The 15,036-nt window shown below is 36.1% G+C and overlaps 1 protein-coding gene across 1 annotated transcript in view; it reads right to left on the reverse strand.

The window, feature by feature from the left end:
* The window catches only part of LOC140145011 (gamma-aminobutyric acid type B receptor subunit 1-like), a 39,769-nt gene that overhangs the window by 10,120 nt on the left and 14,613 nt on the right, over positions 1-15,036 (reverse strand). Inside the window, exons 8-11 of the mRNA XM_072166803.1 lie at positions 13,815-13,875; positions 13,297-13,380; positions 4,721-4,886; positions 4,369-4,501 (exon numbers count right to left, since the gene is read on the reverse strand). Coding sequence (XP_072022904.1) covers positions 4,369-4,501; positions 4,721-4,886; positions 13,297-13,380; positions 13,815-13,875 — 444 coding nt within the window. The remainder of the gene's footprint in view (positions 1-4,368; positions 4,502-4,720; positions 4,887-13,296; positions 13,381-13,814; positions 13,876-15,036) is intronic.

Genomic DNA, 15,036 nt, shown 5'->3' on the forward strand with positions numbered 1-15,036 from the left:
CGAAGGTGAAGTTTCAATAGACGATATAATGGCTGAATTACAGAGTATGGACGATAGATTCAAGAGTTTGGAAAAAGATATTCGAGACGCTGAACAAAGGGTTGAACGAACTCATCGTAATCAATATCAGTCGCCTCACACACCGACACCGCCTGGCTAATAATTATTTGGTGGAGAAGGGACACTAAAATGAATACACGGGATCGATACACGTGAATTGCTATGCACGATTTTGATATCAGACGAAAATCTTCGAATACTGGGTTAGAAATTGATGAATATCTCCCGCAAATGAATCTTTCTCAAGAAACCAGATGTGGTCTCATACACTTGAAAATACGTGTTGAACAGATATGATATTCGCTAGAATGCGCTTTGAAAATTGGCCGTGCGCTTTGAACTCAAAATCGGACCATTTTATATTGCGTTGGTCCTGTAATACCCTGTATGGACTACAGCGTGTAGTACAGCTGCACTCACTGTAGGCAGTATAAAAGTCGATGACCATTGACCTCAATGGAGTATACAAGCTTATTCACGCACAACCAAGATCAATTACCCGGCATTGTGAGTAGCCTTAGTTATGTCCCTCGACTTATTATTAGTTCTAAAGAGCTTTAAAGGTTTGAACCAAATGGCTAATCGTGGCCATGGATTCAACCTACCATGGCGATTCCTGCCATGAAGATATAGGGTCGATGACACTGTGCCTCATCAAGCACATAACAATGCAAATGGGTCATTCAACTCAGGCCAGTCCAGAAATTTCAGGCCGCCCATTCGCCACTTGCACGGTTCCGCCATTATGCACTATATGCGGGAGAGCCTCGAACTGGCAGCATACATGAAAGGAAGAATTACGTAACCTTACACAGAATGTTATATGACTGGTTCAATTCCCATTCATGTATGCTGCCAGTTCGAGGCTCTCCCGCACATAGTGCATAATGGCGGAACCGTGCAAGTGGCGAATTGTATGCTATAGATGTGGACGATATAATCATATGCGTCGTCGTTGTTATGAAAGGTTCCATATTGATGGGCGTCCTTTAAACTGAATGACCCATCTGATACTATTCAAACTGTAAATTCAGAACAAGTTCAGGAAAATTCAGATGGGAAAATAGGTATCGTACCTGAACGATTAAATTGTCAAACTCCTGTGAACAATTACTCTCCGTGTGAAGATGTTTGTGATCAGAGTCATACTTTGTATCCAACTAATGAGCAGGTAATACATGCACAAACTGTACAGAAATTTATTTCGAATGATTGTAATGTAAACAAGAGCAGTAATTCTCCGTGTAATTCAGCCCAAGTTCCGCGCAGTGGAAAATTTGATTCAAATTTTGCCGCGTCTGAATGCGATAGTGATAACGTTGAAACAGATTTTGATGAAGAAGTTTATATTTCTGTCACTATTGGTAGCCAAAACATTGACTGTTTAATTGACACTGGTTGTACAATGAATCTAATAGATCATGAGTACTGGCATTCTTTGGAATTGTCACACCAAATTGTAGTGTCAAAACCGCGATTAACAAAAGCCCGTACCGCTAACAAATCTGTGTTGCAAATCAGTGGTTTTGTTGTTGTTCCGTTGTTTATTGAAGGTGCAAAATTTCTCGTGCCAATGTATATTGCTCGAAATCTTAGTCAGGAAATCATGTTGGGAAAGAGATTTCTAAAACAGCATAAGGCCAGATTAGATTTTAACACACAGAAATTGCGATTGTTTAAGAGGAGTAATTTACGTGTAATTGAAAGGCAAGAAATTCCACCTCATTCACAATCAGTGGTGCGTGCGAGGTTATCGAATAATCTTCCAAAAGGCACAATAGGATTATGTCAGGGAGGACGGAGAGTCACTGCTTTAGGAGTATTGATTGCCAATACAGTATCAAGTGTTCAACCTATTGCTAACAAATCTAGTTGTAGTACTCAATTACTTGTGTTAAACACTAGCAATGAACCAATTGTGTTGTATCCTAGAACAAAACTTGGTACATTTACACTTGTAAATAACAGTGAAATCATTCATTTTACCGATATAGATGACTCTGTAGTAGATGAAGTACCTGTATCATCAGTCCATGTAAAAGCACAGAATTCGCCAGATCCTAAGGTACGTGAAGTTCTTTCTCAGGTCAATTTCAATGATTCTCATTTAACTGAAACCGATTCTGATATGTTATCTGATCTTATATCTGAGTATGTAGACGTTTTTCAAACCAAAGATAGTCCTAGAGAAAGATATACGAAAATTGAGCATGTCATAAGAACTGGTAATCATCCGCCAATCAAATGTCGTCCTTATAGACAACCTCCTCATGTGCAAGCTGAAATACGTAAGCAAGTCAATCAGATGTTAGAAGATGGTTTAATCAGAGAATCCACCAGTAGTTGGAGTTTTCCTGTTGTAATGATTCCTAAACCTGATGGTACACTAAGATTCTGTTGTGATATGAGATTATGTAACCAAATTGTGGAAAAGAATAATTTTCCTCTACCTCACATAGATGATGCGTTAGATAGCTTAGGCGCAGGAACACCAAATTATTTTTCCACACTAGATTTAGCGTCAGGTTATTACCAAATTGGACTTGAAGAAAGCTCAAAACAAAAGAGTGCTTTCATTACACAAGATGGGTTGTATGAGTTTAATGTAATGCCAATGGGGTGTACAAATTCTCCAGCCACGTTTCAAAGAGTTATGCAAGAAGTGTTCAGAGGTTTAAATTGGAAATTTGTATTAATATATCTTGATGATGTAATAGTGTTTTCCAATTCTTTTAATGAACATGTAGATCATTTGAGACAAGTATTTCAGAGGTTGAGAGAAGCCAATTTGAAGCTCAAGCCTAAAAAGTGTACTTTTGCTCAAGAACAGGTACGTTATTTAGGACACATTGTAAGTAAAGATGGGATAGCTACTGATCCAGAGAAAACCAAAGTAGTCCAAGAGTATCCAGTTCCAACGAAGGTATCGGAAGTAAGATCATTTCTAGGTTTTTTAGGCTATTATAGGAAGTACATTAGAGATTACAGTAAAATAGCCGCACCTTTAACATATCTCACTCGGAAAGATGTTCAATTTATTTGGTCAAAAGAGTGTGCAGAAGCGTTTGAAATCCTGAAACAAAAGCTAGTAGAACCTCCAATTCTTGCCTACCCTCGTTTTGATGGTACTCAATTTATGTTGCAAACTGACGCCAGTATAAGAGGTCTTGGTTTCATTTTAGCACAGGTACAAGATGGTGAAGAGAAGGTAATTTGTTATGGAGGTAGAGCTTTGCATGATTCCGAAAAGACGTATACAACTACTGAACTTGAAGCTTTGGCTGTAGTTGAAGGGATTAAGAAATATTCCCCATACCTTCAACATACTGTAAAGTTCATAATTCAGACTGATCACTGTGCATTGAAATGGTTGTTTGGTCAAAAGCGTACAACAGGTCGCCTCGCAAGATGGGTACTGAAGTTACAATCATATACTTATGAAGTAGTCCATAAAAGAGGATGTAAGAATGGTAATGCAGATGCACTAAGTAGAATACCAACTCAAGTGTCAGAATCTTGTAATTCATGTAACTCATATCATGTTGACTCCCCTACTTCCTCAGCAACAGATTCAAACTGGACAGAATGTGGCTTAGAGACAATGACTGATGACGTCATCAATGACTCTGCTACGTCAGAGACAAAGCTCCGCTCCGCGGCTCCGCGGCATATATCGCTCCGCGGCGTCCTCTCCTCAATTACCCCGGACTATTATTCTGGGCAGTTGTCAGCCAGCCACAGCCGGAGAAGGAACGAAGAATATTTCACTCATCTATTATATTATTGTGATCACTTTGTTGATGAGAAATTAAAGTTTATTTGTGAAGTTATATTTTGCTCTCCGTTTGTTTCTGTTGAGTCTTTCCCCGTCTCAGATGGAAGATCTACTAGCCATGTATTTGGTTTAATTTCTAGTAATCAGATAACTGGTTAGTGGATCTTCACATGAAATCTGAGTCATAATACTATTATACTAATTTTCTCAAAAATGTCGAATACGTCAATATGTGATACGGCCGACGTTTTATAGTGTTTTACTCCTTGGTGTTAGTCCATGAACTGTTGGAAGTTAACGCAGCACTCATAGCACTGTAACTTTTTCACCAGACATGAAAAATTATGCCCACACACGTACCCACCCCGTACACACCAACACAAAACGCACCCACTGTCACAAAATTGCAGTGACGTTTTGTTCTGTAGTTTGTTGCGTACCCCTTTTATTGTTGAAATACTAAATATTTCCTAAATTAGGTTTGTCTTCAGTAAATATACATATATATAACATTGCTACGGGTGTTTACTTACCTGGCATGCCAAAGAAAACGCCCAATCAGATACGAGTGTGTTATCAATACCACTAACTCCCACCCAGCTATAGATGAGCATACTGCCCGCAATGATGACATTATTCAGGTTTGGACTGGACATTTTAACGTTCCTAAATATAATAGAATCATCAATGAAATGGTAATCAGATTATGAGGGGATGTTGTGACTATTTTTATGTTAACCATTTTATGTTACCTATTTTATAGAAGTTTTTTCTAAACTACAAATTATTGTATAGATATTGATTCAAACAATAAACAATAGAAGAAATAAAATACTTTTCTGCTATTATAAAGTAGCTATTAATGTACGAAAATATGCTATGTACTTTTGTTGACGAAATTTGACGTTAAATGACAAAAAAGATAGTGCTAAGATGCCTCCTGAGATAGCCATAGCGCACATGATGAAGAAAATGTAAGATGGGATACCACTTTGAACTCTCTTGTAGGTGATGATGATTTCTGGCGTATGATCTAGTGGTACTTCATTGTCTAAAAGTAATAAAAAGAGAGGAAGGCGAGAGGATTTTGAAGAAGATTGGAATGATTAACAAATAGGAACGAGAAGGCGACGAAGGAGAATTCAAAGAAACAATACATAAGCGATACATCATATTCCTTATATATTATTTGAACTCCAATCTTTATACTTATTTACCTCATTCAAAAGCCAAAGACCCGTCCAATCTTTGACTAGATTTTCTTCTGTTTGTACTAAAACATATCAAGCTGACACAGGAATGGTAATGATATGGCTCTATAAAGGCTTGATATCAGTGGAATTATTTCCGCCACATTGTGCATGATTTTTCCTCGAGAGGGAAAAACGCCCAAAACTTTCGTTTTAATATACCATTTGCCTTAATTAAAGAACCGCAAGGGCCAATGGAAATACAAAATGCGATTATTGGCTTGCTTGACTCATTTCCTATAAGGCAAAGGTATTAGTTAAATGGCAAAGACTGGAAAAGTATGACCCACTCTTGCCATCCCGTTCGCCTTTACAACAATTTCCTTACTCTTAGGGGGCTGGCATTTTCTTCGGAAGGGGGGGGGGTCACAAATATGTCAGTGACCGGAGTCAAATTTTGTATGACCCCCCCCCCCTATCGCGGGCAAAAAAATTTTACGCCCCCCCCTATCGCGGGTCGAAAAATTTTATGACCCCCCCCCCCCCCTTCCAACTACACAGACTCAAGAAAAATTATTCATTGCCGGAACTAAGGCGCGGAGCGCGTCAAAACTTAAAAGTGAAAAAAGTGTGTGGAGCGCATTAAAACTTTTATTGTAAGTGTAAAGAAGGCGCGCGGAGCGTGTAACAATTTTGCATAGATTGTATGCACATTTCGATTGCAAAGTTAAAGAATGCGCGCGCAGCGCGCGAAAATTTTGAGTCACCAGCCCTTAATAATTCTATAACCCCCCCTATTTTGGGTGTTAAAAAAATTATAACCCCCCTATTTTTGGTCTGAAAATTCTATAACCCCCCAGTATTTTTGGGACCCCCATCCCCCCCCTCCCGAAGAAAATGCCAGCCCCCTTACTCATAAATTAAACAGATGGGAACTGTGGTATTAAAGGGAGACACAATTATTTCAATTAATTGATTCACCTTGCCACCTCAGGTTCGATACCCAGCGAAGCTCGTCCTTACGAATATCATGAAAACCAACAATCTGATGGGTCAACTCTGAGTGACAAAAAAACAAAATGACATAAAATGCCCGTGATTGAATTTAAAATGTTTAATTAAAATCAAAAACATTTCTATATCCTTTACACGTTGAAAAAGAAGTTACAACTAGACGTACTCTTAAACCTGTTCTACATAAATTGTTTTGTTACACCGATGTATGGTACATAATATCAAGGATAACAGAAATCAGGATGTGACAATAGACCATTAACATTTGTGTCCAAATTGTGTTTAATTAGCGTATTGTTATTAAAATGATGGTCTGACCTTGCTAGAGGGCGCTAATAATATCTACAGACACAGCTTGATTCGATCTCTATGTTGGGTTAAAGTACCCTCTCTGGTTGGGTTAAATGCGCATTTAAATCTATATACATGTTGTAAAAACTTAAAATCAATGTAACCGTTCAATTTATTGTGTGTAAACTTCATGTTTGTACGTGACTTTTAGCATCTAAAGTGCCACGCTCGGGTAGAATCTAGCTAAATCTAGTAGTGTCAAATTATGCTGCATCAGCCCGTCTGAATGATAGAATTCTTTTAACAAAATATTGAATTCTAACAGATAGATGTACAGTATAGCACGATGTATCAGCATTTAGAAGATATGTTAATTGACCAAGATAAACAATCGAGTATAGAAATGACAATTAACTACAATATTAAAATCATCCGGCTGCCCACGTAATTTTCCGTGAATCCCACCACGTTACTACAACCTCAGTGTGACCTCAGTCAGACTTTTTGGTTCATTTGTGCTTCACTCAAACCCGTAGTCAATATTGTGTGATTTTCTTTACCTACTTTACCTAAAATCAATCATTCATGCTGAGAGCCAAATACCATTGATTAGTGAAGATTGATATTCTTTTCTTACGAGAAAATGAAATACAAACACACAGACAAATACAGCGCCATAATGCAAGATCACGTGAGGTGTCACATGTTTTGTGACATCAAATGCTCACTTCGATTTCATATCATTACTTTAGCAAAAAGATATCAAATTAGAAGACTTTCTTGGAAAATCAAATCACTGCTGCCTGCTGGGATCATAGTAGTTGACCCACTTCCGCCCGGTCTGACCGTGCTAGAGAGCGTTTTTACTCTCTTCAGCAGGTTTGATTCATTTAACTTGCGACATCTTTATATGGTGACCTCAACAACATGGGCCGAGTAAGAGTTGATGTGAATTTTTCATAACCGAATTATGCATAATCGATCGATACTTTGCCTCACTTTGTTAAGAACAAGCCAACAAAATTCGTCATAGGTTTGTGTTGATAATACAAAAACCGTGAATTTAGTGTCACCCCTGATAATATGTATATGTGGGTATTGTCAATAATTAACGATAATTGACAATACCCACATATACATATAATTAATATGCATAATTGAATATTTATTATAGTGCCGTAAGCCATGATACCCGTTCATCGAGTAAGTGTCGTATTACCGTGCGTCAATTGCACGAAGTGGAGCGATGTATTGCCGTGCTTTGATAAATACCCAGCAAACACAAAACGTTTTCGACATAATTCCCAAAAGGTTATAAAAGGTTGTCAGAAAACGTTTAAATGTATATTAAGGGTATAAAACGTTTTTATAACATTAAAAAACATTTTGTGATAATCTACTGCTCAGCAAATACAAAATGTTTTACAGAAAACGTTTAATGTCGGGTTATATAAAGGGTATAAAACGTTTTAATAACATTCCAAAAACATTTTTGAAAACTTGATACAAAACATTCTAAACAGAATGTAATTTTGGGGTTGAAACAATATTTTGCGAAAAAGGTTTGCCCAAAATATTTGCAATAACGTTTTAAAAACGTTTTCATGACCTTTATATAACCCGACATTTAAATGTTATTAAAACGTTTTGAAAAAAACATTCTAAGAACATTTCTGTGTTTGCTGGGTGCAAATATTTTAACATAATGTTATGTAAGTGTTGTCAAAATATTTGCAAAAATAGTTTACAATAACACTTTGAAAACATTTAAAAAATATTGTTGTAGTGTGTTTTCATACAAACGTTTTAAAACGTTTTCATGACCTTCATATAACCCGACATTTTAATGTTATTAAAACGTTTTTACCTAAACCAAATGCCAAAATATAACTTATTTAACGTTTTTGTGTTTGCTGGGTACTTCACTCCTTATTGACTCTTCAATCAAACCGTAAGGGGGTATCCGATCTCGTCTCCTAATGTGTGGTTTAGGTTGATCACCATGACAGCGAATACAGTTGTCTGCTCGTGCACGTGAATTATATTCATTTATGCTGCAATGTGACTCGGGTAATGTTTATTATTTTGATCGTGTGTTAAATGATGTAAATTCACAATAAATTTCTTAAACGTATTTTTGTTTCATCTGGTTCATTTCGTGTTACCCATTCACTTTCCCGTTCATAATTCTTCCCTTTGGGACTCCAAATCTGGTATCTTGCTCTGTTTTTTCCTTTGACTAATTCCCTAGTTTAGCTTCATAATAATTATATCAACGAACACAGGAAAACCATGTTTGCGGATGATTTTAATGTAAAGTGTAAACCTTAAAATCTGCTCTTTGATGCACACTGCAGATGATAGCTTTGATGGCATATTCGATTAATGTAAAACTGAGTGTAAACGATAATATCTGTTGAAATGAACAAGGTCTTTCTAATCATTGTAAGTCATCATAATTGTATAGTAAGAAATGTAATATCGCCATGCGGGCCATTGAGTTAATGTTATGAATTGCTTCTTATTTTGCAAGATTTACAGGAATTACCTATCTGAGTTTTGCAGATATATGACAGTGACGCACTGCAATTCATTGTGTGATATGTGCCGTCTCTATTCATTGCCCCACAATGGGGTCCAGAGTTTTCCTTCACAGAGCTTCCGGTTGGAATCCATGTAGCTTCCTCTGTCATATTAGCATCATTCCAAATCCATTTCATCTGGTTTTGCAGCAGACCAATCCTACATGTTATTAAAAAAAAAGCTTTTTGACACGCTTTGATACAAATGCTTTTGCATCCAAGAAGGGCCATGGCACGTACAAGTTCCACCACCGACAACACTGCTGAATTATCATAATAAGTTTGAAGAGAGTTTGATATATCAACACATATAGTTAACTTTGATGCAGTGTTTTCCTGCAACGTTATTGCCTTGCCTTTATTATTTAATATATTTTTCCTAAATGTTCAAACTAACATAATGCATAAGGAACTTGTTTTATGGGACACATTGCAGTTTTTCTAGACAAATGGTCATTCACACTCAGCTGCACTCAGCACAGTGTTGCTGACTATGCAGCTTTTCCACTACCAGAGGGCAAGCTGCTATATTTAAAAAGGATGGTATGACGCTTAACCATGGCTTGTAGATGCAATGGAGATGGGTTGAAATCAATCCAATGACGAGTTTTCCTGTTCGTATCCATAAGTACAGCCTGTCTCAAAAAAATGTGCAAGTAAAAAGCGCCCTCTTTGGCAATTTGAAAACATTGTTGTGACATGATGCTTACATCAACGTCAAGGCCGCAGTCTTAGCTCTCGAATGTTGTTTGTTCTGAATAGTTTGCTTGTTTTAATCTCAAGATATGTTTAGTTATCAACGAAAGGGTAAAATCACAATTTTGCCACTTTTACTAGGGAAGAGGGCTCTACATGTAAATCAATGATAGCATCAAGTTTATCAAGAGTTCCTTCGTGAAATCGAAAGAATGCATCGATAACACAACAATACAAATTGTTTTTTACTGTGTTTACTGTTTTATCATGATACAGGTATAATGATTCTCTTTTCGGACTTAAAACAGATTAAAAGATAAATACATATGTCACATTCTGCTGCAAAATTAAATACGTGTACAATATCAGTGATTTTATCATGCTAAATACTGATCTCTTTGTCACTCAAGACATGGCAAATATTGCACACGCTGTTGTAAAATTAAAATCATGTCAACAAAATATTGCACATCATAATTATAAGTTTGACATTTTATACTAAAGATTTAAAATTCATGATGATTTTTATCAAATCATAAGCACATTTCCGAGTGCGCAGCAGCTGAGTCCGATATTGCTTGAAATGAACAGTTTAGTCAATTTTACTGTTTGGTCTTTAACATTATTGTTCATGTACATGGGTCACTCAGAGCCCCCTTCCTTCTGCGTGACCGTCACCTGTAGCGATGCATCTTGCTGCCCTCGTCTTCAATACGCTTATAGTGAGTAATTGTTACATAATCATTTCTAATCCTACAAATGAATGTTTATTTATTAACTGTAATGTACAGGTATTTCCTAACATTCTATTCAATTTCCTTAAAATTGGCACAAAAGGGTTTTTGTGTTTAGTGAAGCAGATCTCTGAATTGCCGAAACCAAAATGAATAAAACAAACGGTATTTAAAAGCTACGACTGCTACCTTGACGTTGATTAAGCATCATGTCACATCAGTATTTTCTAATTGCCAAAGAGGGCGCTGTACACTTGCAAAAAAATTTTAGACAGACTGTATTTCAAAAATTTCCAATGTAATGCACACATCAAACGTACTACTACATGTATAATGCATATACTTTAATTATGGACACTGTGGAAACCCAGCAAACACAAAAACGTTTTTAAAACGCTTTAGATAAGTTATATTTTGGGTTTTGGTTTAAGTAAAAATGTTTTAATAACATTAAAATGTCGGGTTATATAAAGGTCATGAAATCGTTTTAAAACGTTTTGTATGAAAACACACTACAACAATATTTTTATAAAGTTTTTGAAATGTCATAAAGTTTTAAAACTGTTGTCGGAAATTTGCCAAATTTTTCATTTCGAAAATACCCAATTTTATGATTTATCCTTCACTTAAATAGTAATTTATACACAATTTAAATTTTCATACAATTTCGCCGGGATCACTGAATAAGCTTTTAATTATGAAATAATTATACAGGGTGAGTAAAAAAAGTGCAATGGAGCAAAGAATCGATATTTATGTAAGAACCACGTTGAAAGTTTCTATAAATGCCACACTCAATAGTGACCTTCTGTGAAAAAAATGAAGTGAATCACAACTACCGTTTAATTTTTTCCTTTTGCTGCGATACCCAATTTCATTATTTGTTAACGAGGTACCATGTATTTTGAATGAGAGCACACAATGCACAATAAAGGCACCAGCTCTGAAACTGACTTTAACTTAAATAAGGTTGAATTTTGCGTTATTTTAATTTCTTTTTTTCTGTTCAAACAAACTTTCTAACATTACTTTAAGTCCTGCATACCTCACTCGACTCCAACTCCAGTTTTTTAAATCCCAATATGTCCAACTTACTGGATATTTTATAATTCACTCGACTTCAATTTGTGCGCATTTCATGTCGACATTCGAAAAAATCCGCCTACAAATTTGTATGTTTTTGATAGAGAATAAACATCTTTAAAGTAAAGGTAAAATGAAAATAACAACAAAATAATGTTTCTTCTTCTTAAACAAGACCAAGGGCAAAAACACTTTGGGTGCTCCATTTTATTTCAATGCCAATGAGGTTAAGAAAATGGCAGTTGTTCCAAATCTACCTTACACATAGTGGGCTGACATTCACATTTGAGATGTTTCTTGGAAAAACATTAAAATTGGGTATCGCTATAAAATGTGTCATAAAAACAAAACAAAAAAGTAGACCCATTCCATGTCAACTCCAGGGATGTGCACCGCAGCACCTCTTCAAATTTTTTCTTTTTCTGTGTGGTGGTAGATATTGATGAGAAAGTACAATCCCGAAAATTTGAGCTTCATACTCCATTTCGTTTTCCCGTGGCATCAATTTGAAATTTAGGGGTCAGCATAAAAATGTGTCACAACGCGAAAGACGACGTTTGGAGGTCCATAAATGTATAAAGGGAACCCTTTACAACTTTGAAAAGTATGTATCCTGGGGTACTTATTTGTGTAGAATTCAAATCTGGCATCAGAAAACTTATAACTCCTTTACTTTAAAAGATATAGGGCCCTAAAAATGCAACTTCGTTCACACAGGACCAACTTTGGGTGGCAGAACTCCAAAAGTAAAAAAATATTTTGTCCATTTTTTTGCCAGTCAGAGCCCTTTGGTAGGACATTACTCTTATCCAATATTGAGCCTATTAGAATACTTTTAGCTGAGATATTACCCATGCAAAACCCCAATTGTACATAGTTTGTACATTTTGACCCCCCTGAAAACCAATGTCAGACATTTTGATGCTTTGGGACTCGATGACTTCAACACATCAGTGAGGTTTGCATTCTCCATAGAGTTGTACATAGGTCATTATATATGCGAAATCAAAAATGTGTACAACTCTATGGAGTAGGCAAACCTAAGTGATGTGTTGAAGCCATCGAGTCCCAAAGTCAATATCTCTCAGAAATGATGTCCAAGGACATATCTTCAACATACCTGAAGTTGATGGTGGTATGTCTGACATTGGTTTTCAGGGGGTCAAAATGTACAAAAATGTACAATTGGGGTTTTGTATGGGTAATATCTCAGCTAAAATTATTCGAATACGCTCCATATTGGATAAGAGTAATGTCCTACCAAAGGGCTCTGACTGGCAAAAAATGGACAATAAAATTATTTTTACTTTTGGAGTTCTGACCCCCCAAAGTTGGTCCTGGATGGACGAAGTTTTCTAATGCCAGATTTGAATTCTACACAAATAAGTACCCCAGGATACATACTTTTTAAAGTTGTAAAGGGTTCCCTTTATACATTTATGGACCTCCGAACGTCGTCTTTCGCGTTGCGACACATTTTTTACACTGACCCCCCTAAATTTCAAATTGATGCCACGGGAAAACGAAATGGAGTATGAAGCTCAAATTTTCGGGATTGTACTTTCTCATCAATATCTACCACCACACAGAAAAAGAAAAAATTGAAGAGGTGCTGCGGTGCACATCCCTGGAGTTGACATGGAATGTGTTAATTCCTTGATTTTTTCACACAAGGTCACTAATGGATATAGCATTTAACTCGGTTCTTAAATAAAAATGGATTCTTTTCTCTATTGCACTTTTTTTTTACTCACCCTGTACCTACCAGTATAATGAACTTGGCTGTTCAGGCCAGATCGATTTAATAAAGTTGACGACGCCGCCTGGTTCTCTAAAAACCGCCAAGTGGACTCCAAATTTGGCGCATTCACCTTCTGCATCTATCCACGTCAATGGCGACTCCATAAACACATAGCAATCGTTAGCATATCGGACCCATCCTTCCAAACAGCCAGCTGCAAAATCAAAATGTATTATTATGCACATATATACCAAGCTAGCCCATATTCCATCCTTACCCATGCACCCCACGCATAGAAAGACAAATACAAAAATAATTAGAATAGTACAGTAGAAACTATATACAATAATCACAGCCACAAGTTGGACAATTCTTCTTTCTTTCTTTCTTATTATTATTTCTTCATCACCTTTTGCTTCTTCTTCACCTTTTTCTTCACCTTCTTTTTCCTTTTCTTCTTGTTCTTGTTTTTGTTGTTCTTTTCATTATCAGCTATTATCTTTAACATTTTAACGACGATGATTGTACAGAAAGAATAAAAGAGACGCATTTGCCCTGCAAGATTTGCATTTGTGTTGATGTATTTAGGCCCCTGTAATTCTGGGTATGACAAACTTTTACCAACATGTCTGTGGTACCACATCTTACTTTGTAACTGCTCAAGTTGTATCACTCCGATTCGGTCTCCATTGATAAAGCTAATGGGTCCCTGAATCACAAATTTAAGAAAATATATCAGCATCCTTCATATCACTCTATTTGCATTTGAAAAGGTGTATGTAAAGTATTAATTTTCAAGGTCAATTAATTCCATTAACCTGATTTCAAAGTTATGTCTTATTTTTTACACATTTTAGTGATGATAATCGACCAGGATATTGCCGGAACTGGCAAATGAATAACAAATTGGTTTTACAAAATGACAATTTCTTATTCATTCTAAACGCTTTATAATAGTTGTACCGTTAAATTTGTATAATAATTTTGAACAGCATGATTGACATAACAAAAAATACGTTTATATAGTCCAGAACCTTATGTCGAAATTTAAGGCGCTGCTGGCATATTTGCTGCTCAAGTTGCTAAAAATGTGATTTTTATGTAATATGAATCTATTTAAATAAAAAAAGTATTTGCGCCATTTTTTTTCACTGCAGCAAATGGGTGGGGCCAAATTCAAAATGGCCGCCATTGCCTATTTTTGCGACTTTTTAGCTAAAATCCATTAAATAATAACCCATAATTGCACATCATAGAGCCAAGAAGCCGCGGCATGAATGAATCTGTTGACAGGAAACGCTCTTCTTCCAGATTGGAATTATTTGCATATTTGAAATTCAAGATGGCCGCCAATATGGTGTCCAAAATGGCCGCCAGAAGTAGAATTTCAATCAAAATGTATTATATCAATACGTAAATATCGCAAACCTGAAATGTATTTGGTCATCAGGAACACACTTTTATTAGTTTAAAAATAATTGCATGTTTTAATTAAAGATGGCCGCCAATATTGTGTCCAAAATGACCACCGTAATTAGAATTTAGACACCATTTTGGCGCAAATACTTTTTTGGTTTAAATGGGTTCATATTACATAAAAATCAAATTTTTAGTAAATGTGTTTTATAAAATCGCCGCCATGCATCTTTCATAGATCCGTCACAAGTCGCGTATGCCAATTATATATAAGCTTTCTCAGCATAGTGTAACTGTGTTCCCAGGCTTTTCAACCAAGCTTTCATCAGGATTACTGTCTGTTCAATTAGCTTAGATTCTTGTATTTTTAAGATATTTGAAAAAATACAAAATTGTGGTCAAACTCATCAAAGAAAAGTGTTAGCACAGCCTTAGACCCGACGTGATTTACACT

This window comes from Amphiura filiformis, unplaced genomic scaffold (genome assembly GCF_039555335.1).
Source record: "Amphiura filiformis unplaced genomic scaffold, Afil_fr2py scaffold_113, whole genome shotgun sequence".
Classification (NCBI taxonomy): Eukaryota; Metazoa; Echinodermata; class Ophiuroidea; order Amphilepidida; family Amphiuridae; genus Amphiura; species Amphiura filiformis.